General features: G+C 50.9%; 1 protein-coding gene across 2 annotated transcripts in view; it reads left to right on the top strand.

Annotated features, from left to right (window-relative positions):
- The window catches only part of CTIF (cap binding complex dependent translation initiation factor), a 231,181-nt gene that overhangs the window by 39,272 nt on the left and 167,431 nt on the right, over positions 1–24,478 (top strand). For both annotated transcript variants that reach the window (XM_065890337.1, XM_065890336.1), the window contains exon 5: positions 3,865–3,940. In XM_065890337.1, the coding sequence (XP_065746409.1) occupies positions 3,865–3,940 (76 nt within the window). The remainder of the gene's footprint in view (positions 1–3,864; positions 3,941–24,478) is intronic.

The following is a 24,478-nucleotide window of genomic DNA, read 5'->3' as shown; positions in this document are numbered from 1 at the left end:
GTCTCCCTGGATACAGCACCAGATACCAGTAGAAGTCCAGGTTGCTACTTGTCCTTTTTCCACTGTCCTGCCCCTGCCTGTGAGGGTTCTGTCCAAACTCTTGGGATGTTTTTTTCGAGTAGAGAGAGGAGTTGCCCTTGAACGTGGAGGCATCCTGTTAGGAGGAGATAGTGCAAAGCAGAGTCGCAACCACGGGGCTCCCTTGGCCCTGCCTCACACCCGTCCACCCGCTCACCGTGCCCTCAACCCTCTCACTCAGCAGCACTGGGGCCATTTTCCCCTGAGCTGCTTGGCTGTGCAGGGCTGTGCCCTCCACACTTCTGAGTTTAGGAAAGCTGACCTTTGCTCAGCAGGTCAAGTTCAGGAGCTGCTTTTCTGCAGAAGCGGTGTTCCCCATCTGCCCTGTGGTGGGAGCCAGTTGGAGCTTGCTGTGTGCCATGGGAAAGGGAGGAGCATTTTGCACTTCTGAAGCCCGGTCACCAGTCCTGCTGGGTCCCCAAATGGTGAGGCGCACACACACACACACACACACACACACACACACACACACACACACACCCCGTAGACAATACGGTCCCAGAATAATGCCCAGAAGCATTATTTCTATTCACTCTACTGTTAAAAAGAGACATGAACCCATTCATGATTGAGACTATGCACACACGTTCAGAGAGCACACGGTATAAAATAAGGGCCGGGTGTGCAGTTACAGAAAGTGAATGCGGGGGGCGGGGGTCAAGAAGGGAGCACCGTGGGAGGATGAACCGTCTGCGGAAGCCTTCTGGAGAGAGGTGGCATTTCCCTGGGAAGCGCCCATCTCTCCTTTGTCCCCTGGGGGCCCATGGATGGCAAAACCAGTGGGGAAACTGAGGCCCAAAGGACAGAAGTGATGACACTGCCTCATGGACTGAAGGTGTCCGTTGGGGAGCGAGTGATGGTCAGGCTTTCCGAAGGCGTCTGCACCAGTTCACACAAGTTAACGTCCTAACAGAACACGGTGTGGCAGTAGCGACAAATGACTATCCAGGGGAGGAAAGGTTCCCCTTGTGCTGAGGGCCCTTGCTCCTTCTGGAGCCAGAGGAACTGGCCACACCTGCTCACCACCAGGCTCACTCACTCAGCGGGGCCGGCCAGATTTGCTGACAGTGCCCCGGGGTCTCCCATAGACACCTGGCTCTCTGACCAAATCCCATCTCTCCCGGGATGCTGGGGAGTTTGGGTGCAGTGTCCTGTGGCCACTTTGTGGCTAAGCCAAGAACTGTGTCACCCGTGGAGTCCGGCCTTTCTGGGGATGGACTCCACATGCCCAGCCACGGCAGCAGCTCTTGGAAGTAGGGTACCACTCGGTTGCCAAGGCTTCCTGCAGCCCGTGTTTCCACGGAGGGACAGAAATCAGAGGAGGTTGTTACCTTGGAAACCCTGTTGGCAGCAGTGACTCAGCTGGTCTGTAGCAACCTTCTGCCCTTGGAACCTCCCTCCAGGGAGTTCTGAGCCCCCGACAGGGCGGGCCTAGGGGGACAGCAGCCCTCCTTGCCGACCCCAGGGGCTGATGAGGTGAGACTGAAAGGCTGTGCCACGATGTGCTAGGCTGGTGCCCGAGGGTGGCTGGAGCCAGAGGTGTGTTACATGTTCACATGACCTGGGGGAAGGGTGTCAGCCCCAGAGTCCCCAGTTCCCTCCCCCTACTGCCCCGGCACGCAGGGAACACAGATGTCTGTGAGCAGGTGGTATCTTCACGGGCAGACTTGTTAGTGGAAAGGCAGCTGGTGTTTCCAGACCTCTCTCCACCTCCTCTGCAGCCCTACACATCACCACCAGGCTGGAGGCTGAAGAGGCAAGAAGTCCCCTCACACCCCTACCACCCCATCTCCACAGGCCAGAACCCAAGCTGTGCTCCCAACCCTGGCCTTCCAGCGCCATCTTGCCCCTTGGCCCCCTCCCCCCACCCCTCTGCAGCCGCAAGAACCCTGCCCTCCTTGCTGGCAACACCCTTGCGCTTAGCCCCAGGCCTTTGCCCTCTGCCTGGGATGCTCTCCAAGATTCTCTGCTGGACCATCGCGTGTCCCACCTCCCCGCCCTCCGCCCCAGGCTATTCTAGATGCTGCTCCTCTGGGAGGAGCTGCTCCGCAGTCCCACCCACCCCCCCTCCTGCGTCCTCGCTTGCCACCTAGCACTGCCACACTGCCACCGCGCTGTGACTCGGAGGGCCCAGATCAAGGCGGAGCCCCCAGGGACACAAGCGTGTGTTGAACGGGGCGTAGATCCTATCCCCCACCCCTTCTCCCAAGCTGTGCTGGGTTTTGTAGCCACCCCGTTTCTCTTCCTTGGAGTTTCAGGGTGCCTCTGTGCACGGGACTTTCATAGCACTTATCTCATGCTGCCCCCTACTGGTGCTCAGGTTCACTGCCCTGTAGACGGGCTTAGGACTCCTCGGCTAAGAGCTGTGAGCTGTCTGAGGGCAGGAACCACGTGGGATTTATTTTCCACGACTCCAGGAAAACTTGACAGGTCCAAAAACACAAGAGAGGCTTGGCAGATATTTGATCAAATGAACTAATTACTCTGAAATTTGAGAGTTGCATTAACTCTGGAACTGGAACATGCTGCCACCAACCCATCAGGTAGCCCTCGCCATCCCTGGGCCAATAATAATAACAATACATAATAGTAATAGTAACTAATACTTACCGTGCACTGTGCATACACCAATCCAGGTTCTAACCGCTTGCCTGTATTATCTAAAAATCACCACAGCTTAGGGAGGTAGGAGCTGTTATTCCTTCAACAGATGAGGAACCTAGAGGCCCAGAAAAACTGAATAACTTGCATGAGGCTGTGTTGGCTCTAGAATCTATGCTATTAATCAGTCACCGCACTGCTCTGTCCCAATAACAATAACAACGACAGTAAATATAACAGTCCTAGTAGCACTAATATATTTACCTTATTATTTGTTTTGTTGTAATTTGACTGAATTATTGCCTGTATTTACCATGATAATATATTTTCTACATATACCTTTATTATAGCGTTTACTGTATGCTGGGCACAGGTCTAAGCACTTCAATACATTAACTAATTTAATCCTCCAACCACCTTGTGATGTGAGGCGCTAGTAATTATCCCCGTTTTTCAAATGAGGAAACTGAGTTACAGAGAGGGAAAGTGACTTGAGCAGGGTCACCCAGTTAGTAAGCGATGCCACTGGGGTTCCAAGCCCTGCAGTTCCAGAGTCTGCACCCTCAAATATGTGGAAGATGTGGGCTTTTGCCAGTGAATGGGGGTCAGCACCTGTGGTCTGAAGGTGTGCCCGCCCACAGAGGACATGAAGACAAAGCATCGGCATCTGAGCGGACTTGCTGGACTGGCACAGTCAGGCCTGGGAGGGAGGAATCCCTGTTGGGGCCTGTGTGACCTTGAGAAAGTTGCTCGATCTCTCTGTTCATTTGCTTTCCCCTTGGTGTAACCGGGCAAAATGATGGGTTTTTGCAGGATCTGTGATATGCTTTGGGGCGTTCACTGGCAAGGAGCGTAACTTCTTTGCCTGGAAAGGTCAAGGGGAACTCTGGTATCCTTCACCTCCCTAGGGGATGGATGCCTTGTTAGTGCCTCTGCCCCACCCCAGGTCCCACATTCCTGCCTGCACAGAGTCCTTTGTCCTCAAGGAAGGGCCTGTGTTGCAGGCCTGAGGGAGGAGGGCACTTCTCCAGGGCCATTTCCCCCAGGTGGGACAGGCTGATTCTTCGGCCTTGAGGGAGAGTAGGACCTGGTGTCTCCTGACCCCTGCTCTTCCGGCTTACTGGGCCTGGACAGGATGCATGAATGAGCTGTCCTTTCAGTGTTGTTATGTTTTTTCTGGTCCAGGTGTGGAAAAGGGAAGCTGGAAGATGGGGATGGAATCAACCTGAATGACATCGAGAAGGTCCTCCCGGCCTGGCAGGTAGGTGTAGGGGCAGAGTCTCCAACAGCACCCCTCCCCCTGCCCTCGGCCTGGTCAGGGCCTAAACTCTCCCACTGGCCCCTTGTTCCTGCAGGGTATAGCTGGATGTACTGCAGTGGTAGGTGGGCCGGGGTGGGTACCTGCCTTGGTGCAAAGTGTCCCACTGTGATGTGTGTGTGGCAGCCTGTGCTCAGCTGTGCCACAGGTGCTGGTGGCAGACCTGACGTGGATGAAATGGCCCATGCACTGGCAACTCAGCAAACTGGGAAACTTTTGTCCCTTGACCTGAAATGTCTGAGGTGAGGCAACCTGCAGCGTGTTCTGGTGGGACTGGCAGGGCTGTCATGGTTTCAAATGTAGTCAGGGCTATTTTTAGGCCTTTGAAAAGTGGAGTTGTCCTGCCAGCCTCCAGGTGTCTGCTGTGCTTGACGGTTTTGTCATTGATTGGACTCCTTTCCCTGAATCGGGCCGGGCTCCAGGACAAGAGGATTACCCATCAAAGAGACAGCAAATCTAGGTCCCTAGATGCTTCTGGTGCTGGGCTTTGGGCAGAAGCTGTAGGAGTATAGCTGCTTGCGGGAATGAGGCTAGGCCTCCTGCAGAGGAGGGGAGCAGCAAACCCTCCTCCATGACCGATCCTGCCCCACGTGACCTGCCATGCACTGCACTCACCGCATCACGCTTTCCTCTCTCTTCCCAGTCTGTCTGGCTATGTCAGCTGCATCCATTCTTCTCTTCCAGCTCCCTGCGGGACGTACCCACTTTTTGGCTGAGTGTTTATGCCTTGGGCCTAGTCATGGGAGGCAATAGAATGAACCGTCAAGGCCTCAGCAATCTGATTGGGCTGGTCTTTCCTTGTGTTTCTTCCACTTGGAGTTCATTGAGCTTCTTGCATCTGTAGGTTTATAGTGTAGGTTTATATCAAATTTGGAAAAATTTCGGCCATCATCTTCCTCACCTCCCCCAGAACCCACCCTCTGCAATTCCAGTTATATGCACACTGTGTTTCTTCATATTTTCCCATGGTTCACCAAAGCTCTGCTTTTTTTTTTTAGTCTTTTTTTCTGTGTTTCATTTTGGATAGTTTCTATTGCTGTGTCTTCAAGTTCACTAATCTTTTCTTGCAGTGTCTAATCTACTGTTAATCCTGTCCTGTATATTTTTCGTTTCAGATATTATATTGTTCATCTCTAGAAGTTCAGTTATGGATTTTTTTTTTTTTGGTATTTATCTTCCATTTCTCTCCTCTTCATGCTCATGCTTTCTCCTATCTTCTTGAGCATATGGAATATTTTATAGTAGCTGTTTTAATGACCTTCTCTACTAATTCTGTCATCCATGTCATTTCACAGTCTGTTTCTGTTAACTGATTTTTCTCTTGGGTATGGGTTGTGTTTTTCCTTGCATGCTTGGTAATTTTATATTAGATGCAAGATATTAGGAATTTTAGGGTGTTGGATATTATTATTATTAATTAAAATATTTTGAACTTTATTCCAGGACACAGTTAAGTTACTTCAAGAGTTTGATCCTTTCAAGGCTTGCTTTTTAAGCTTTGTTAGGTGGGAAGCCTTTAGAGCAAAGTTTGCTCCGCTACTGGGTCAATAGCCTTCTGAAGTTGCCACTCAGTGCTTTATGTCCTAGGAGATATTTCCACCATGTCAGCTGGGAATACAAACTATTTCCAGCCGTGTGTGATCTTAGGGGATTACTCCATCAATTTGTTGCAGGTAGCTTTTCACCAGCCCTGGAAGTTTCCTCACATATGTGCACACATTTGTGCTCAGCCAAAGACTCAAGGGCCTGCAATTTCTGGATTTCTCTCTGTGTACAGCTCTCTCCTCTCTGCTACTCTGCCTTCCAAAATCTAGTGGCCTTGGACTCCCTGAATTTTGAACTCCGTCCCCTTAACTCGTTGAGACCACTGGGCTCTGTTTGGACTCCTCCCTGCCTTGCAGACTGGAAACTCACCAGGCACCAGGCTGGGGCACATGTAGGGCTCACCTCATTATAAGGGAAAGTGTGGTGACTTGATGGTGGAGAAAGTTGTCAGGCTCCAACCTGACCAGGTGATCAGGATTAACCTCATTAGTGTGGGGTGAGTGGACACCTGATGTGCTGTACGGAGAAAGCCCAGCATCATTTCTGGGGTTTTCCTGCCAAGAAAGCACAGCCTGCATCTGGTCATGAGGAACCAAATGGAAAGACCATCTTCTAAAACTGCTTGGACATGAAAGACTGAGGAATCTCCCAGATTGAAGGGGATTGAAGAGGCAGACAACTAAATGCAATATGTATTCCTTTTTGAGGTCCTGGACCAGAAAGAAATAGAGACCTTGTTGGACAGTGGGAGAATGTGAATTGGGGTCTGTGGCAGTAGTGTTTCTTGGCTAGAAGTGTCCTGATTTAGGGGGCTATATGATGGTTAGGTAGGTGAGTGTCCTTGTTGTTGAGAAACACACGCTAGAATATTTGCGGGATATGTGGCCTCATGTCTGCAGCGTGTCCTCAAATGGTTTAGAAAAAGGTGAATGATAATGAGTGTGTAGATCCACAGGGGGAGAGAGAAACCTGAGTGAGGGGGATGGGGGTTGGGGGGAGGGGCTCTTTGCACCGTTCTTGCAACTTTCCTGTGCTTGAGAGAAAAATAATCAGTAAGGTCTAGGCCATGATGTGTAGGTCAAAGGCACAGAGTATCGGCTAATGAAATACCCTCTGGCCTGGATCTGTACTAAATTCTCACAGCTAATATAAAGCTAGCCCTGGCGCAAAAGTCAAAAGGTAAAGTACTCAGAAATTGCCACTTTATCACTCCATTCCTAAATGCCTACAGCATTCGATAGTGATAGAAAAAGTACATTTGAGAGACACTGACCTAGGTGAGGAGCTCCCTGCCCTAGGAGAGGTGTTGACCCCTCAGTGGCCTTTGAGCCAGAAGCCTGGGGCATCCTGGCCGGAAAAGTTACAGGTGTGACCACATCTCCTGTTGGGTGACTGCCTCCCAGCTCCTTGGGGAGCACAACAGAGGGCCTTTCACTCCCGCTGGAAGAGAGAGGGAGCCAGGCCCTTACCTGGGGGAGGCAGCGGAGTGCAGGGGTTAAGGGCTTGGTGTCTGGACACCACGGCATCCTGGCCGTGCCACTGACTAGCCAAGGGGTCGGGCTAGTTCCTTACCTTGCTCTGCCTACTTCCTCCTGTGCAAAATAGGATAATAACAGTATCTACGACCTAGGATTGTCTGGAAGACTGAGCACATGAATTCACGTGGAGCACTGAAAACACTGCCTGGCACATAGGAGGTGCTCCCTCTGCTGGTGGACAGGCTCTGGGGCTCCCCACTTTCTTAGGAGGTGGGGAAGGGAGCTATTTCCTATACCCTATCTCCACCTTGTGCATTTGTCCTGAGCAGCAACCCAAGGAGTGCAGAAAGATTGCATCAGAGGTCACGAGAGTCAAAGGATAGGCGTCTGCCACAGACGCGCCAGTGACCTCCCTTCTGTGGGCCTTGGTTTACTCATCAGTAAAATGACACAGTTGAACTAGATTAGAGGTTTGCAAACTGTAAAGCTCTGGGATTTTCCAGAGGCGTCTCAGGGGCGCTCCTGGAGTGGGGAGTGGGGTGGCTGAAGAAGCAGGCTCTAGTGGACCCCCACGCGGGCCCGCCCAGAAGAGCTCAGCCCATGTCTCTAAACCAGTCTTCTACAAATGGTTTCATTTGAAGACATGGTTCCACTACTGAACAGATTTTGAAAATCATCTGACCAAAGTCCCGCTCAGGTTTCATATTCTAGGGTTTTCTCTCTCTCAGAAACGATCCATCAGCAAACATCCTTGGTCTCTAGGGACTGCGTGAGACATGAGCTCTTAGAGGTGCCGGGAGTGGAAACCTACACCTCTGGTGTCCATGCCCAGTCAGGATCCACACAGGGGACGGGCTTTGATATCACACACACCAACACTTTGAACCAGCTTTGCCCTCAGAAAACTACCAACAGACAAGTCCCTGAGCAGATCTATAGCTTTCTGGGTCTTACCCTAGATCCACTGTATTAGTTATCTATTGCTGTGTAATAAGTTGCTCAAAATTTAGCAGCGTAAAACAATAAACATTTGTTATCACACACAGTTTTTGAGGGTCAGGAATCTGGGAGCATCTTAGCCAGGTGGTTCTGGCTCAGGGTTTCTCACAAAGCTGTGATCAAGGTGTCATTTGGGGCTGCAGTCATCTGAAGGCTGGACTAGGGCTGGAGGACTCACTACCATGGTGGCTCCCTGCCATGGCAGAGGGCAGGGGACTCGGTTCTACCCTGGCTGCTGGCAGAAGGCTTCATTCACATGAGCCTCTCCATAAGCCGCTTGAGTGTCACATCATGGCAGCTGGCTTCCTCCAAAAGGAGGGAGGAAGGAAGAGAGACAGATAGACAGACATAGACATATCATGGGTGAGAGAGTGGAGAGCATCCAACACAGAAGTCCTAATCTTTTTTAACCTAATCTCGGAAGTGACACACTCTCACCATGCCACAAGCTATATACGTTGATTGCACAGACCAACCCTGGTACAATGTAGAAGGAACTATACAAAGGTGTGGATATCAGGAGGCAAGATCATTGGGGGCCATGCTGGAGGCGGGTGACCACACCCACTGATTGTACCCAGGAATCTGTATTTGTTAAAGCATCACAGACTATCTGCAGTTTTATCAAAATTATACACAAGAGTTGAAAAGTTGTCATTGATCGTGCTCAGGGCTTGACGTCTCTTTGGGGTGTTTGCATTTCATGTGGTACCATTAGGACAAGGCCAACAGGCCTCCTGATCCCAAAACATATATCTCTGGCGGTAGAATTTGAGGTCTGGTGAGAGAGCACGTCAGGGTGATTGTTTTCTGAATTTTCCTAGTGTTCTCCTAGACAGGGCTGGCTGGTTCCGTTGTTTGGCCTTGGGGCCTCAGGGTCAGCTAGCCTAGCTATTGGCATTTGGGGTGGGACAGATCTTAATTGTGTGGACCTGTCCAATACGTACAGGTGTTTAGTGTTCCCGGTTTCAACCACTGAGGAGAGTGGGGAGAGGGCAGTCACGGTGACCACCAAAAACACCTCCCATTTCCAAGTACATCTGGGAGACAGCATGCACCCAGCTGAAGACTGCTGAATGGGAGGGAAGCCCCACCCATAGTGTGGGGACGCCAGCCCATCCACAGCAGTCAAGGGCCTGAGCAGAGATGAGTGGGCTTCCTAGAGACTGTCTTAGACAGAAGTCAGGCTTTGAGGAGAAGAAAGAAACCTAGAGCCTCCCCTCCCCTCCTGGAGGCAGGAAGGAACAAAAATATGAGGACGCAGGGAGAAGGTTGGCCTGAAGCTCGTTGCCCACCTGCTCTCCACTTCTTTCACCCAGAAGAAGAGAGGCAGATATTCGTCTTAAGGTTCAGTCCATCCTTCTGCCTATGAGTTTCTACCATCATTTCCCAGAAGAACTTTGACATGAACCTGGTTGTGCTCTTGTTGATGTGATAACCGGGGCGTATGTCGTTTTTTGTTTTTTTTTTTAAACAAGACAGAATTTTTCAATCATCTGCTGTGTTCAGATACTATAGGCCATGGCATGATATTAAACAGACCCCCAAATCTCAGAGGCCGCACACACAGGATATTATTTGTCACTTACAGAGATTTCTGCTGAGGGTCTAGCTACCCTCCAGGGCAGCTCCTTTCCAAAGCAGAGGCTCAAACGTCCAGTTGGATTCCATTCTGTGGCCCTACCATCTCAACCCACAAGTACCCAGGTGGCCCTGGCAGGGACAAAGAGAGAGCTGGAGGGTCATGATCTGGGTCTCAAATGCTTTGACCCAGAAGTATCATTTGTACTTAGCCCATTGGACAGAACTAGTCCCATGACCCCATCCAAGGGCAAAGGGGCTAGCGGAGAAAGAGGCAGTCGGGTCAGCAACGGTGCTTCTGCCCCGATTTCCTCTTTTCTTCACTTGTTCGCCTAACTCTTCTTCATGGACAGGGGCTTTGCACCAGCCTTTTAGAGAGAGAGAGAGAGAGAGAACTGCATGAGATACAATTGCCAGGAGGGGCACAGTCTCGAAGAGAAATGAGACATGTGCTCTGATGACAGTAGAGCAGAGTTGCAGCTATCAACGCCTGCGCAAACGCTGGTGGCTTGCCCAGGTCAGCGTCCCCGTAGAGGGAAGTCTGGTCCCCTCCCTGAATGCTCCATCTGCCTCTCCAGTGCTATGCAGTGTCTGCAGCCTGGGGCTTGAAAGAATGGCTGAGTCAGGAGCCGAGGGCCCCAGTGGGCCCCCAACTTAATGCCTGTTGTAGATCTCTGGGAGCGCTAGCTTGTCTCTCACTGGGAGTCACACATGGGGCACGTGTCACAGTGAGTGGTCCTCGGTGGGAGTGCCTCAGTCAGAGGTCAGCTGCTGATGCCTGGGTGCCTGTCCACAGCCCCCTCCAGCCAAAGGACTCGATCCCTGATGGTCCCACCTGGTTGTATTTGCACAGTGGGCAGTGAATCCAGGAACCCCACTGCTGGGACTCAGGCCCCTGGAGCCACCCAAGAACCTGAGGCACCAGGGCAGACAGTAGGTACCCACATCCGCCAGGCACAGTCCTCCACCCATAAGAGGCGTTTAGTTGGTCAGTAAAGGCTGATGCTGGTGATATTGACTGTCCCCAAGGGTGATAGTTGAGGGGGAAGAGCGAGTGAGCTGGGCTGGGTGACAGCCAGAAGCCAGATTTCAGCGTCCCCAAGCTCAGCAGCCTCAGGTGAGCTGAAGCTATAGCTTTGCTCCCCAAGAGCTCTGATTGGGAAGGGCAGCTGGAGTCCCTGAACGTGGTAACATGGATTTAGGAGGACATCCATCATGGTTTCAGGCGGTGAAGCCACAGGGCAGGGCAGAAGCTGACACCTATACAACTGGGCTTAGAATGGAGTCCTGGGGGTCCCGCCTGCATTTTTGGCACCTCTGTTGTGAACCGTGGAACGCCGTTGGCCAGCCTGCCGTATTGGCAGTGATGTGGACATTCCAGCCCCCATCATTTGTAATCCCGCTCCCAGGGTGGCCCCAGGGTCAGGTATGGCAGGTGCAGAGGGACGGATGGCTGCGCCGTGATCTGATCCCACTAGAGGGCACCAGCGCGCCGCTCTGGAGGCTCTGCAGTCACATTTGCAACGGGAGGTCCCTTGTCCCTAGCAGCCAAAGGTGTCCTTGCCTCGCTGGTGCTCAGCATGCAGATACGGTGCTTAATATTGTCCCCAGAATGACGCAGGCCCTCCAGGCTCAGGCCTTCTCCCCAGAACAAGGGAGAAGATGAGGCAGTGAAGGAGGCAACCGCACAAGTGAAGGAAGTACCAGTTTGGTCCAGGTATCCCCTGCCATTCACAGGCCTGACATTCCTCCAGGGACCGCCCCGCCCCGCCCCCAATCCTCAGACCCCTGGGAACACGTGGCAGCTCCCCGGAGGGCACACCCATTAAGCCTCCATCAGCTGCACAGGCAAGGAGGGTGCTCACCCACGGAGTGAGGCGTGCTGGTGGCCTTCCCCACACCAGACGGTTTCACCTGGGCCTGCAGGGGAGAGACCCGCCGTCGTGGGGCTTAGAGAATTACAGAGTGCTGGCTTCTGCCGTTGGAAGGACAGGGGCTGGCAGGCGGTGCTGAGGGGATTGATGGAGCCCCATAAACTTGACTGAGTTCAATGCAAGGCAAGGGAACCGAATCTGAATGGGTTCTGCTCTCCCCTTGCGCTCCCCTCTCCTCCCCTCTGGCCCAAGACCTCCAGCCTAGACACCACCCTGGGCTCCTTCCCCCTGAGGTGTGGTGACTTTAACAGTTTCTCCTCAGCGTCTCCTCAGGCCCCTGCAGAAATACTGCCTCTTTATTCCACACACGGCCCTGGATGCTTCTGCATTTTAAACAAAAGCCCAGTTGAAAGACATTGTTGTTATCTCATGTCTTGCCTAAGGCTTTCTGAAAGGACACATTTTGATCATTTTTCTTTGAATTCTCTGTCAGAAGCGTTTCGCCTGCCGTCTTTTGTCTGACAGTGGGAACTGCATAACCCAACTTATTTTGTTTTCCTGTTAGGAAATTTTGAAACTAAATTCTGTGTCTGTCTGCAGTTAATTATGAGCTCACCCTGACCTGGTCAGGTCCGTTGCTCTGATCCTCTGGTGACTGGCCTAGTTTAGTGCAGTACATAACGTGTAGGCCCACTGATGGGAGGTCGGCATGGCGCGCACACTGAACAAAGAACATGACTAAGTCGAGTGGGATTTCTGGCCTCCTGGATGTGCCCAAGTACTCTCTTCACATGGGACCCAGAGTGAGGACAGGAGACCAGCTAAAGGAGGGGGACAGTGAGGCCTGGGGTTAAGCACCCCGTTTACCCGCTTGGCCCCGAATAAAGACAGGGTGAGAAACACCCCACCCCACCCGCCAGGAATCTGAGGGACATGTGAGCTTTCAGAATGAAAATCACCGAGTGCTCGGAGGAATAAAAATGGTGGCAGATGCGGGAGCAGCCTTGTTCCTCCAGAAGGTGGCGCTGTTGCAGTGTGGACTCAGGGTTGGTGGGAAGGGGCTGCCCCACACTGGATTGAAGCGGCTGGAAGCCCAATTCCCAGCCCTCCAGATGGGAAGGAGTGACTTTATCATTCCTTAGAGCTATACCAGCTCTGTGGCCAAGTCTTCTGGAAACTTCCAGGGTATGCTAACTCACAGGCATGAGGATTATTAAAATATCCTGAGATGCCAAGGAGCAAAATCATGTAAAAACTAAGTCCCCCCTCACAACCCCAGGCCTGCCCCCTTCCACAAATCCTGCTTCATGTCCCGTCTTGGTCCCATGGGGGTTCCGGTCTGACTTCATTAACTGAGCCCACCAGGATTGACTGGGCATCTTTCTGTGGACCAGGCATTGTCTTAGTCATGATGGACTGAATTTAAACGCAGGGGCCACTGCCTTTTCAGTGAACCAGGACATGCAATTCTCCTAATGTCCCTGTAATGAGCATCTAGCAATGAATGACTGCAACGCAGTGCAAACACTGGCTAAGTGCCTTCCAGGCTCCAGGAACTGTGACGGTGCTTGCTTTTTCTTATCTTACTTATCCTCACATCGTCCCTGTGGAGTGTGTGCTGTTACTGATCTCCTTTTACAGACGATGCTTTCTCTGGTCAGATGTCACCCCCATTCCGTATTCCCCATTCCCGCCCACCCCCGCTTAATTTTTCTCCATAGTGATCATCACACGCATGCTTTATTTTTGTGGTCTGCCTTCTCCACTGGAATGTTACGTTCCATGCGGGCTCATATAGGTGCTCATTAAATATTAGGTGAGTGACTAAATGAGCCCTGACTTGCTCCTATCCCAGAGGGACTCACCCCCAACACCCCACAGTCCTTCGCAGGGGCTCACGTAAATCGCGTACCGTCTGAGCTACGTGTCCGCACGTATCATCTCTGAATTCTCGTAACTGCCCTGTAGAGCATAGGTACTACTATTATCGTCATCTTGCGGACAAAAAAATCCGAGATCAAATACCTGCCCCAAATCACATGGCTTACAAATGGGGGAGTGGGATTGGAATTCAGGCAGCCTGGCGCTCCTTTGTAAGGAGTGACGGAGGAGGAAGAGGTGATGGAAAACCATTTTCTAATTCTAGGTGACTGTAGTCACGTACAGCAAGTTAGGGGTGAATGTCATTTCCTTAATAAGCAAGAACAAGAAAATGGACATCTTTCTTTTTTTTTTTTTTTTTCTCTACTGCTGTAGGCACTAAAAATGGAAAGAGAGGAGGAGGGGGTGGGGCAAGGGAGAGAGGAGCCCCTACTGACACCTTTGACAGAGGAAGAGATGTTTTTCCTTTTTTTTAATCGGAAAGGTTTCCAGGGGCCTCCCCCCAACCCCTGCCGACTCCAGATCCTGCCCCGGCTCTGAGCAGGGGTGCTCACCTAGGAGAGCCCCTCTGCTCTCTGGCCACCCTCCCACCCACCTGGTGCTTCCTCCCTCAGAATAAAAATAGGTGCCCATACAATAAAGGAGGAGACCAGGACTTCTTCGATCCATGGTTTCCTGTCTGAGACCACCAGGTAGCAAGGCATAGGCAGTGTGTGCTGTGAGACCAGCCTATTTTTACTTTTGTTGTTTGGGAGTATTTTTACAAGAAGTTATTATTTGGTGCATGAAGAGTTTTGTTGGGGACAGCTAGGAAAGTTCCTGGGAAGCAGGCGACTGGCTGAGTCTGGACCAGGTTCTCACAGTCTCGGGGTGCAGGCAGAATGCAGGGAGGGGGGACTGGAGATGGCAAGTGCTTTCTAGCTCTAGGGCGTCCCGGAAACATCTGCCTCCCTTATAGGACAGCCTCAATTATCCGTAGCACAGTTAGGGTCTTAGATAGGGGTGGGCAAACTGTGGTCTGCAGACCAAGTCCAGCCCTCCAGCCTGTTTCTGCAAATAAAGTTTTATTGGCACATGGCCACGCCCATTCATTTGTTCACTGGCTGTGGTTGTGTTTGTGTTACGAAGCAGAGTCGAGTAGCTGCAATGTGGACCCTACCACCGTCGAAGCCTAAATATATCCGATCTGGCCCTTTACAGGAAAAGATTGATAAACACTGATCCAGAGTATAAACAGAAAAAAAGCCCTGAGAGTTAAAACAGGTGACAAACAAGTTCATTCACTTGTCATCCGAGAGGCCTTCGGTTCTACACGCAGAACATCTTGGAGTTCATCCAAAATGATTCTCTTCCAGCTCCCATTTCTTCAGCTGTAACATGGGATCATATACGGGTTTGACTTTCATTGCAAGGCTTTGCTGAGGGTCACAATATAAACCAGGTCGTAAAAAAAAAAAAAAAAAAAAAAAAAATATAAACCAGGTCGTATAATGACCAAAAAACACTCTACAGGTGTGAAGTGGCCTTACTAAGTAGCTCAGTTACACCTGGAAGCAAGCACAGAACTGGGGAGCTTGACAGACTAGACGGGAACCATCCACACGTCCCTCCTGTGATTTGGGGGCAGCAGTTGCGGTGGAGGGATAGAGATTAGGTTGTGTTTCCCCAGCTCCTACGAAGACAGAGATCTCGAAGACTTGTGTGCCCCGTAGACCTCGTGTGTCCTTACCTCTCCCTTGTCCAATCTCCCTGCTCTTTCACGGCCCTGTCAAATTTCACCTGCTTGGTGAAATTGTCCTAGATGAATCAGACCACCGTCCCACCACCCCAGTCCTGAGGGCTTTCGTGGGCATTTGGAGGACTTCATTGTAGGCCAGTTTTAAGGTTCTCCTGTTGTTTCACAGAGAGAAAAGCAAAGGTATGGCATTAGGGCTGCAGAACTGAGCAAGCAGTGGTTCAGAAGAAATGGAAGCCACAGAGAATGGGGGAGTCCCGGAGTCCTGAAGGGACGTGTCCAACAGCAGACAGAGCAGTCGGTGCGGGTGCTCGAGGCCTTGGAACCTGACCAAACAGGGACTCGACCGAACGTTCTTGAGCAGAGAAATGAATGATGGAAGGAGGATTTAGGAAGCCAAGGGCCAAATCCTGAGCCCTGACCAATCCTTGTGCTCTCTTCCTGGGACCTCTGAGGAATTCCTAAGATTGTACACATCTTCCCACAGTAGCCAAGGAAGGACGTTTCGTTGTTTCGTTAGGGACAGGCCAGGGTCCCTTAAAAAGAGGAACTTCCCCCAGTAGAGACGTCATCTGGTCCATGCCCTGCTTTGGGCCAGACCATACCCAGAATCCTTTGCTGAGGGACAGAGGGCTTGATCAGTTGGATGGGGGAGGGTGGGGGAGTAGCAGGCCCAAGCAAGGCCAGACTGAGGATGGCCTCCCTCGTGACCTCTGCTGGGCCCAGGACATCTCACAGACAGCAAGAGCTGCTCTACCCACCCACCCCCAACCCTGGAATGACTTGGGCTTGGGAGGGGGAGGCCAGCAGAGGTACCAGGAGCCCAGGCTGAGAGCATGCCCTAAGCTGGCCTGCGGGGTGGCCCTGGCTACCATCGCTCAGAGGCAGGGCCACCCTCATGCACACACCCACCCCAGTGACCCAGTGGTCCTTCCAGGAGGGGCCCCAAAGCCCAGGGTGAGCGAGGTTACCCCACGTGCAGCCCCACCATCTGTTCCTAGAGCAGTTTCCAGGGCTGGTGTAACACCCCAGCCGTCTCGGGAAGGTCCTGGTGACTTGGACCAGTCCCGGTTCAACAAGGTTGCACCCTGGTCCAGCACCTTCCTGCTCTGTCCTTGGGCGGTGGAAGGAGCAGCTGAGGCGGGGGAGGAGGAAGGTATCGCTGAGGGTGTGAAGCATCCATTATTCCTTTATTAGCCAGGGTGCCATTTCTGGTCTCGTTCTCCTTCCTGGCGGAGAAACCCGGTTATTTTCGTTAATCCCAGCTCCTCTCGCTGGGAGCAGCCGCCGGCAGGGCAGAGGGGGCGGGGCGGACAGGGCTACGTGCTCTCCTGCAGGCGTTTGTGAATGGGCCCCGGCTCCCAGGCTGCCCCGACGGCAGGCGCCCCCCCCAGGACGCGCTGACTCTTGCTGGCCGGCCGGCGTCTTTTCTAGCACTGCAGTGGCCAGGCAGGAGGAAGCTTTCTTCTGGCCCAAGAACAATACCAGGGTCAGCCCGGGGACCTCCCTCCTACACCCTCTTCCTTCCATTGTGAGCCGCTGCACAGTCCCAGGCCGCTTGGCTCTGCAAGCCAGGGGGGAGGGGGAACGGGCCCAGGAGAGATTAGCAATGTGTGTGACACCTCCAGCTGTCTGTCTCCACTTCCCAGGCTGGCCAGGATTCTGGAGGCGGCAGATGGACAGATAGACCAAGCAAGTGTGAGTGACCATTGGGTCCCTGAGCTTGCAAGGGGCTGCCGACAGGGTGAGGCCACTGACTGGATGGCACCATGCCCTGTCCCCTGCCCCCATGGAATCACAGCATGTCAGGGCTGGAAAAGGCCTGCCCAGACCTTCTGCCCATCACCACATTACACAGACAAATAGACCCAGAAAGGTAAAGGTTTTACCAGACTTCCTATTGCCCTGCTTAAAACTCCTTCGATGATTCCCGAGGCCTATGGGGAAAAATCACAGACTTTCCTTTAACCCCAGTGCCTGCCGGCCTCTCAGGCTTCTCTCCTGTGACTTCCCGCCTTGTGCTCTAGCCTTATGACTAGTTAACGGGTCCTGATCCAGCAGCACCAGTCCCCTGCCTTAAATGGCCTCCCGGCTACATTCGCCTACCTGCCACTTACCTGTTCTTCAAAGACTCCTTGAAGGTCACCTTCACTATGCAGCCCTCTCTAACAACCCACTTCCTTTTTTGCTTTTTCTGGGTTCCTCGAGCACTTAATATATCCCTAGAGAAGGGCTGCCCTCCACATCACTGGGATGCCCATGTGTCTCTCCCACACTTACATGCCTCTCCCTGCACAACACACTCCAAATCCTGGGGTCTGAAAACTCTTGGGTTCTCAAAGTGTGTTCCTCAGACCAGCAGCCTCAGTATCACCCAGAAACTTGATAGAAATGCAGATTCTTAGACTCCCCTTCACTCCTATTGAACCAGCTGCTCTGGGGTTAGGGCCCAGCGATCTGCGTTTGAAGAAGTCCTCCAGGTGATTCTGGTGCCTGCTCAAGTTTGAGAGCCAGGCCTGAGGACCTACTTGCAGGCAGTTGGCTCTTAATAAATTCTTTTTTTTTCTTTTTTTCTAAAATTGAGATATATTTGACCTGTAGCATTGTGTAAGTTTAAGGTATATAACATATTGACTTGATCCATTTATATTGCAGTATGCTGGCCGTTGTAGTGTTAGCTAACACCTCTGCTGTGTCACAGAATTGGCATTTCTTTAGTGTTGGGAACAAGTAAGATGTAGCCTCTTAGCAATTTTCATGTTTATACCAGTTGTGTTGTCTATCTTAATAGTTTCTTGATAATTTCTCTGGTAATTGACATCACCTATCCCCTTCTATTTGCTGACAAAATTTTGGTTGTTTATTTGTTCTTTACCATTATTTTGCTCAAATGGTGGACAAAGAATCTTGCCCTCTTTGACAGCCAAGGATGGGGATTTGCAGAGGGTTGAATGATTTAGGAACAACCCAGTCCCCCAGACTCTGGCACCTGATCCTGGCACTAGCCGTGCCAACAGCTCTGGGTGAGCCCCTGGGGATTAGAGTTCCTGGTTTTGGGGGGGTGGTGTCATTACCTCACCGTCAAAGGTAGAAACCTCAGCAGAGCCCCCAGTGATGCTGTGCCTTTGCAGGTGATCAGAGCCACTGGACGCACAGGCTCAGCGGCCATGGCTCACGGGCCCAGCCTCTCCACGGCATGTGGGATCTTCCCAGGCCAGGGCACGAACCCGTGTCCCCTGCATCGGCAGGCGGACTCCCAACCACTGTGCCACCAGCGAAGCCCCTTTGGTTTTTTGTGTGTGTGTGTGGAGGCAGCCTTTATTTAGAGATGGAGGGGAAGCTCTGGGCTAGTTACGCCTGTTCCTTCTCTTTGGATGACATTACTGTGTGTGTAGCGGATTTGTCATCCACTGTGTGTTGGGCAGTAGCTGATGGTGAAGGGAGTTTGTCCCTGGGCTCAGAGCCTGTAGGCAGCCGGCAATGACCCTGAGGCGTAGTTAGTGGCGAGAGGAAGCTGACCTGGGGATAAAACAACAAACACTAACTTCTGTCTACAAAGGGAATAATCAAAAGTTGATGTTAAATAGACTATAAATAATAACAGTAACGTAGTTGCAGGCTCAGCACAGACTGTGGAAAAGCTAAACATTGAGATCTGTCCAGAAAACAATTCTGGCCTTTCCCTCTGAGGTTCAGTGTTCTGACTTTGGGAGCAGAGGGCTGATGAGGACAGAGCCCTGGCCCAGGGACAGGCGATCATGTCCTACCTCTGAGCCTCGTGGTCCCACTTCCTGTGAAACAGGAGAGGAGGCTCTGCCATCCTTCTGGACCCAACCCTGTAACCCCCTGACCCACTCTTGGGGTGCCTCTAGAGGAAAGACCTTGTCTGATGATTAAAGCATTACATATGTTCTTGTGTTCCCAAAAGACCCTCACTTTTCCTCTTGGCCTGCACCCTACCCCCTGGAGGGTTCAGGGAGAAGTTCCACTTCCCCCGTCCTGTGGCGGGGCCATATGTAGCTTCCTCTACATCCCCAGGCTCCTCTCCCTCCCAGAGTTTATAAACCTTGAGTTTTTTCATTACTGATGGAGAATTTAATTTAGCATTTTGCTTCTTATGGCTTGGAGTGTGTTTGGGTCCCAGACGACTGTCAGCCTGGTGGGGATCCAGGGAGAGGTGAGTGGAGACCCATGCTCCTCTAGGACAGGTACAGGAGGCCGAGGGTTCTGGGCCCCAGTTGTCCCTCGAGGCCCAGGGCTGTCAGCCCACGTGTTGTATGCTGAGTGGCTTCTTTGGCATGGACATAGCCTCCATCCAACGTGAGGTGCTACAGTGTCAGGCGGGGTGTAAGCCAGAGCCTCCAGGGGCCTCAGCTGGCTCACCCTCTGCCTCCGTGGCTCGGCATCTTCATCTCCAGAGTGAGTGTGTCAGAGCCAGTGGTCTCGATAGCCGTTCCCACCTCGTACAGCCTGTAGCTTGGATGTAACAGCTCACTTAAACCTGTTGGTATAATGGGATGCCATTGCTGCAGGTGGGATTCATAAAAGGTAGGCTGGGGCTTCCCTGGTGGCGCAGTGGTTGGGAGTCCGCCTGCCGATGCAGGGGACGTGGGTTCGTGCCCCAGTCCGGGAGGATCCCACATGCCGCGGAGCGGCTGGGCCCGTGAGCCATGGCCGCTGAGCCTGCACGTCCGGAGCCTGTGCTCCGCAACGGGAGAGGGCACAACAGTGAGAGGTCCGCGTACCGCGAAAAACAAACAAACAAAAAAAAAGGTAGGCTGAAGAGCCTTCATGCCTTCCTGGGGAGTTGGGGCCCCAAGAATTAGATTCATCTACCCAGTGGTTCCAAAAGTAGTATACGTCTGTAGTTCACACAAAGTAAATAATTAAATAACGCTTTTTAAAAAAATACTGAAAATTAAATAATAGTTTAAAAATACTAAATAATACTAAAAGTACTAAAAACTAAATAATTCTGAAAGACCTATGGTAGCAGAAAATAGCCAAGTCCATGCCTCATTCTTCTGTAATTACCAGTTCCATTTCTCAAAGCAACTACTTTTCTTTTTTTTTTCTACTGTTCTTCTGGTGTGCTACCATATTTCTAATTATATATAAAATATCTAATATTTCTATTGTCTGGTGTACTATTCTTATACTGCTCTTCTTAACTATATCGAATTTAGACATCATCTGCTGACTTCCTATTATGGTAGATGTGAGTTTTGCTCTCTTATACCCCTATCTTCTCAGTCTAGTTATATCAAATTTTACTTACATTTTTAGTCAGATTATTACTTCATTATTGAATCTTATTTTACTTTTCTTTTTATTTTGAAAAACACTCAGAATAACAGAAAAGTTGCAAAAATAAAATACAAAGATTTCTGTATACCCTTCACCGGATTCCCCAAATGTTAACATTTTTCCATGCTTGCTTTATCAGTCTCTGCATAATTTTCTTTCTTTCTTTCTTTCTTTCTTTCTTTCTTTTTTTTTTTGGTGGTTTGCAGAATAAATTGTGGACATGTGCCACTTTATTCCTAAAAATACCTCAGTGTGTTTTCCTAAAAACAGGGTCATTCTCTTATATAACTACAATTTCATGATCAAAACCAGGAAATTAATATTGATGGAATACTGTTATATAATCTTCAGACCTTATTTTGCCAGTTGTCCCACTAATATTCTTTATAGTTAAAGAAATTGTTTTGGGTATTTATTTTTCTGGTTTAGAACTCAATACAAGATCACAGTTCGCTTTTAATTGTAATGTCTCCTTAGCCTCCTCCTCCTTGATTTTCCTTTGTCTTTTATGACCTTGACATTTTTTGAAGCGTACAGGCCAGTTAATTTGTAGAATGTCCATCAGTTTGCGTTTGTCTGATGTTTGCTCATGATTCAGTCATGCACTGTGTCCTCAGTGCCTCATACCAGGAGGCATAAGATGTTGCCTTGGTGATGTAACACTGAGCACCTGTTCACGTGGTAGTTTCTAGGCCTCACCACCACAAAGTTACTATGTTGCCCTTTGCAGTTAATAAGTATCTTGCAGAGAGATATTTGAGACCATGCGATTGTACTGTTTCTGATAATATTTTGACCCACCGGTTTTAGCATTTATTGATGATCCTTGCTGGAAATATCATCAGGATGGTTGGCAATGGTAACTTTTCTAATTTCATCTGCATATTTTAGTGGACTTTCTACTGTAAGGAAGATCTTTCCTTTCTCCTCTATTTATATGTCTTGTCTTATAGATTTTTATGTTACTCTTGGGATTATAATCCGCTACTATTATTACTTATTTTGATGCTCTAATCGTCTCAGATTTGGCAAGTGGGAGCCCCTTCAGAATCACTCCTGGGTATTTCTGAAATGTCCTGGTTATTCTTTGAGTACTTCCTTACTTGCGGGCATAAGAAGTTGCTCCAGGCTTATTATGGACTTTCTCTGCCCAACTCTGGAATCCATTATTATCCTTGGAGCCTGGTACGTTTTAGTGGACGTTTTTTAGAAACCCAGATCCAGGTGCTAGGTATGCTCATTGCTACTGAATCCCCTTGTCTTTTTTTTTTTTTTAATTTTTTTAAATAATTAATTTATTTTTATTATTTATTTATTTATTTTTGGCTGCGTTGGATCTTCATTGCTGCGTGTGGGCTTTCTCTAGTTGCGGCGAGCGGGGACCACCCTTCGTTGCAGTGTGCAGGCTTCTCATTGCGGTGGCTTCTCTTGTTGCGGAGCACAGGCTCTAGGTACGCGGGCTTCAGTAGTTGTGGTGTGCGGGCTCAGTAGTTGTGGCTCATGGGCTGTAGAGCGCAGGCTCAGTAGTTGTGGCGCATGGGCTTAGTTGCTCTGCAGCATGTGGGATCTTCCTGGACCAGGGCTCGAACCCATGTCGCCTGCACTGGCGGGCGGATTCTTAACCACTAGACCACCAGAGAAGTCCCTGAATCCCCTTGTCTTTTGACCCATTTCTCTCTCTCATTTTCTGAGTGCCTGTGCCCCCAGGTCAGAGTTTCTCTTATTCAGCTTCTCCAGAAAATAAGATCTTTTGCCTGCAGGCAGGGATTGATAGATAGTTGCATGGCTGTGTGGGGTGCAGAAGGAGACTTGTGGGGGTCCTATATGCAGACTTTCATGCAGTTCTGCTGTTTCCTCCCAGCACCTGAACCCTGCCCTCTGTGATCCCTGATACCTCCAAGCCTTGAGCTCCCTGGAGGTCTGTAGGCTCCATCAGTGCATTTCTTATCAATATCCCTCTCTGCTGGGTTGTCTGCTACTCCATTTGATTTCTGTCCTCCCAAAGTGTGTTGAAATCTCTTTGGTTCTCTGTGCTTTTGTAGGCTTATAACTTTTTTTATTGAGAGAGGAGGAGTGCATGTGTCAATCCACCCTGTCGAGTCAGAAGTCTAATATGGTTCGATTTAAATCATCAGGGAAAGAGGGAGAGCATTGTAGGAGACGCTGAGCTTAACGTGCTTGTCAGGAGCAGATGTGGGAGCAGACATTTGTATCTGGGAGCAGAGGGATGAAGTGGTCTGTCCTCTGAGTCCAGGCCCTGGACGTGTTGTTACTGGGGTTAGAATGTAAAGGGGGCAGCAGGATGTTCCTGAATGCCAATAAATAGGTTCTTTTCTTTCCTATTGTTCAGAGGACTCCAGGAGGGGACACACACACACATACACACACACACACACACACACACACACTAGCTGTCTGAGGGGCCTGGGAAAATCTGCTTAGATTCAGACCTTATAGAGACGCTCACTCCCACACAAAAGCCAAGAGCCACCAGGGCAAATGCAGTCCAGGACCCAAAGATAAGCTCTATTGCCCAGCTCGTCAGGATCCCAGCCTCACCCTGCCTAGCTTTGCCGTTGACCCCTTCTGGTGGGAAAGACTTTTTCCCAGCAAGCATCCAGGGTCCTGGGAGCAGGGTTCTTGCCCAGTGCCACACCTGGGACAGGGCTGGGCACGCGGTCGGAGCTCAGTAAGTCACAAAACCGTAGAATGGTTGCTAAGATGCCAGAGGAGATGTGGGAGCCAGCTGTGTGCAAAGGACAGGGCAATGCGGCCTCTCACAGTCACCCTGAAAGCCTACTGGTCATTGCTGGCCTCTCTCCTGCGGAGCTGCCTGGGCCTCTCCTCTTTGGCTAAGAAACGGGACCCCACCCACCCCTGATGGTACACTGGCTCTAGAGGGCCTCACATAAAGTACACGCTGTCCCTGCCTTTTGCCAATTTGCATTTCAACAATCCATGTATTCTGCAGTTCCTGAAAATCATTTGTGTAGAACTTTTGGCAGCATTAAGCTCCTTACCTGGGAGTTCCTGCTCATTTCTGGAAATGTTGAAATAAGCAAGGATGCCCTTAAGGGCAGGCAGGGCAGGTTTTCCGGCACCACGCATTGCACCCAGTTGATAAAGGGCAGTGCCCCAAAGAGCCAGCCGGGGCTGGCAGAAGGCTAGTCCGTGTGCAGCTCTGTCAGCTGCTCCTAATCTGAGGAGCTCAGAGCCCTGAAGGGCAGGCACTCTGGGTACATCCTATTACCTGGAAATGTTCCATTTCCAGCCGGTCACTGGCAGTGATTTGTCCTATTGACACCTCAGGCTGCAATGTGCAGGATAAAACTGGGGCTGGAGGGGCAGAAAGGGTCAGATAAGGGCAAGGTCAGGAGGCGGGGACCCCGAGATTGGGCACCTCGACCAGCTGGAGAGAACCCAGGTCCTCTGGCTACCTCGCCCTGGTGCTGGCAGGAGGAGCAGCCAGTGGTGGGCTGTGGGGCAAGAGTTGAAATCTCTCCCTGAACATCTGTCGTGGAGACCACGTGGCCGGCACTCTAAACCGTGAGGAGAGCATTCTAAACACGTTGTGCTCAACGAGGAAACTAAGCCCCACGGTGGGGCTGGGCCGCACCCAGGGGCACACAGATCTGGGGCTCAGGATCCGTAGGCCACGGCTCTTTCCATACACACTGCAGTTTCATTTCTGATGAATTCTAACCACGGGTCCTTGCATAAGGCTCCCAGGACATCTGTTTAATAATTTATTCTAGAATTTCACTAGGGATCAGCATCAGGAGGTGTCTTTGAAAAGCCTTCATCACTGAAGTGTCTGCACATAAAACGTCCTGTCGAAAGGAAATTAGAAAAAAGAAGAAAGGAAAGGAAATCACAATCAGAGCTGCCTCTCCACCCTCGCCCCACCGCCCAAGCACGAACCAGAAAGGCAAGGCTGTGTGAGCTGCCGATGGCAGCCTTGACCCCAAGCCAGGCGCTCCCTGCGGCCCCCTCCTCAGCTCTGCTGGGTCCTAGGCGCAGAGAGACGGAGGGCCGCTTAGAAGAATGCAGTGAATGTCGGGGGCCTTGGTCAACACCGCGG

The sequence above is a fragment of the Phocoena phocoena genome, chromosome 13 (genome assembly GCF_963924675.1).
Source record: "Phocoena phocoena chromosome 13, mPhoPho1.1, whole genome shotgun sequence".
NCBI classification, from domain to species: Eukaryota; Metazoa; Chordata; class Mammalia; order Artiodactyla; family Phocoenidae; genus Phocoena; species Phocoena phocoena.
The sequence above is the reverse complement of the archived record's forward strand: the minus strand, read 5'-3'. Positions and strand labels throughout refer to the sequence as shown.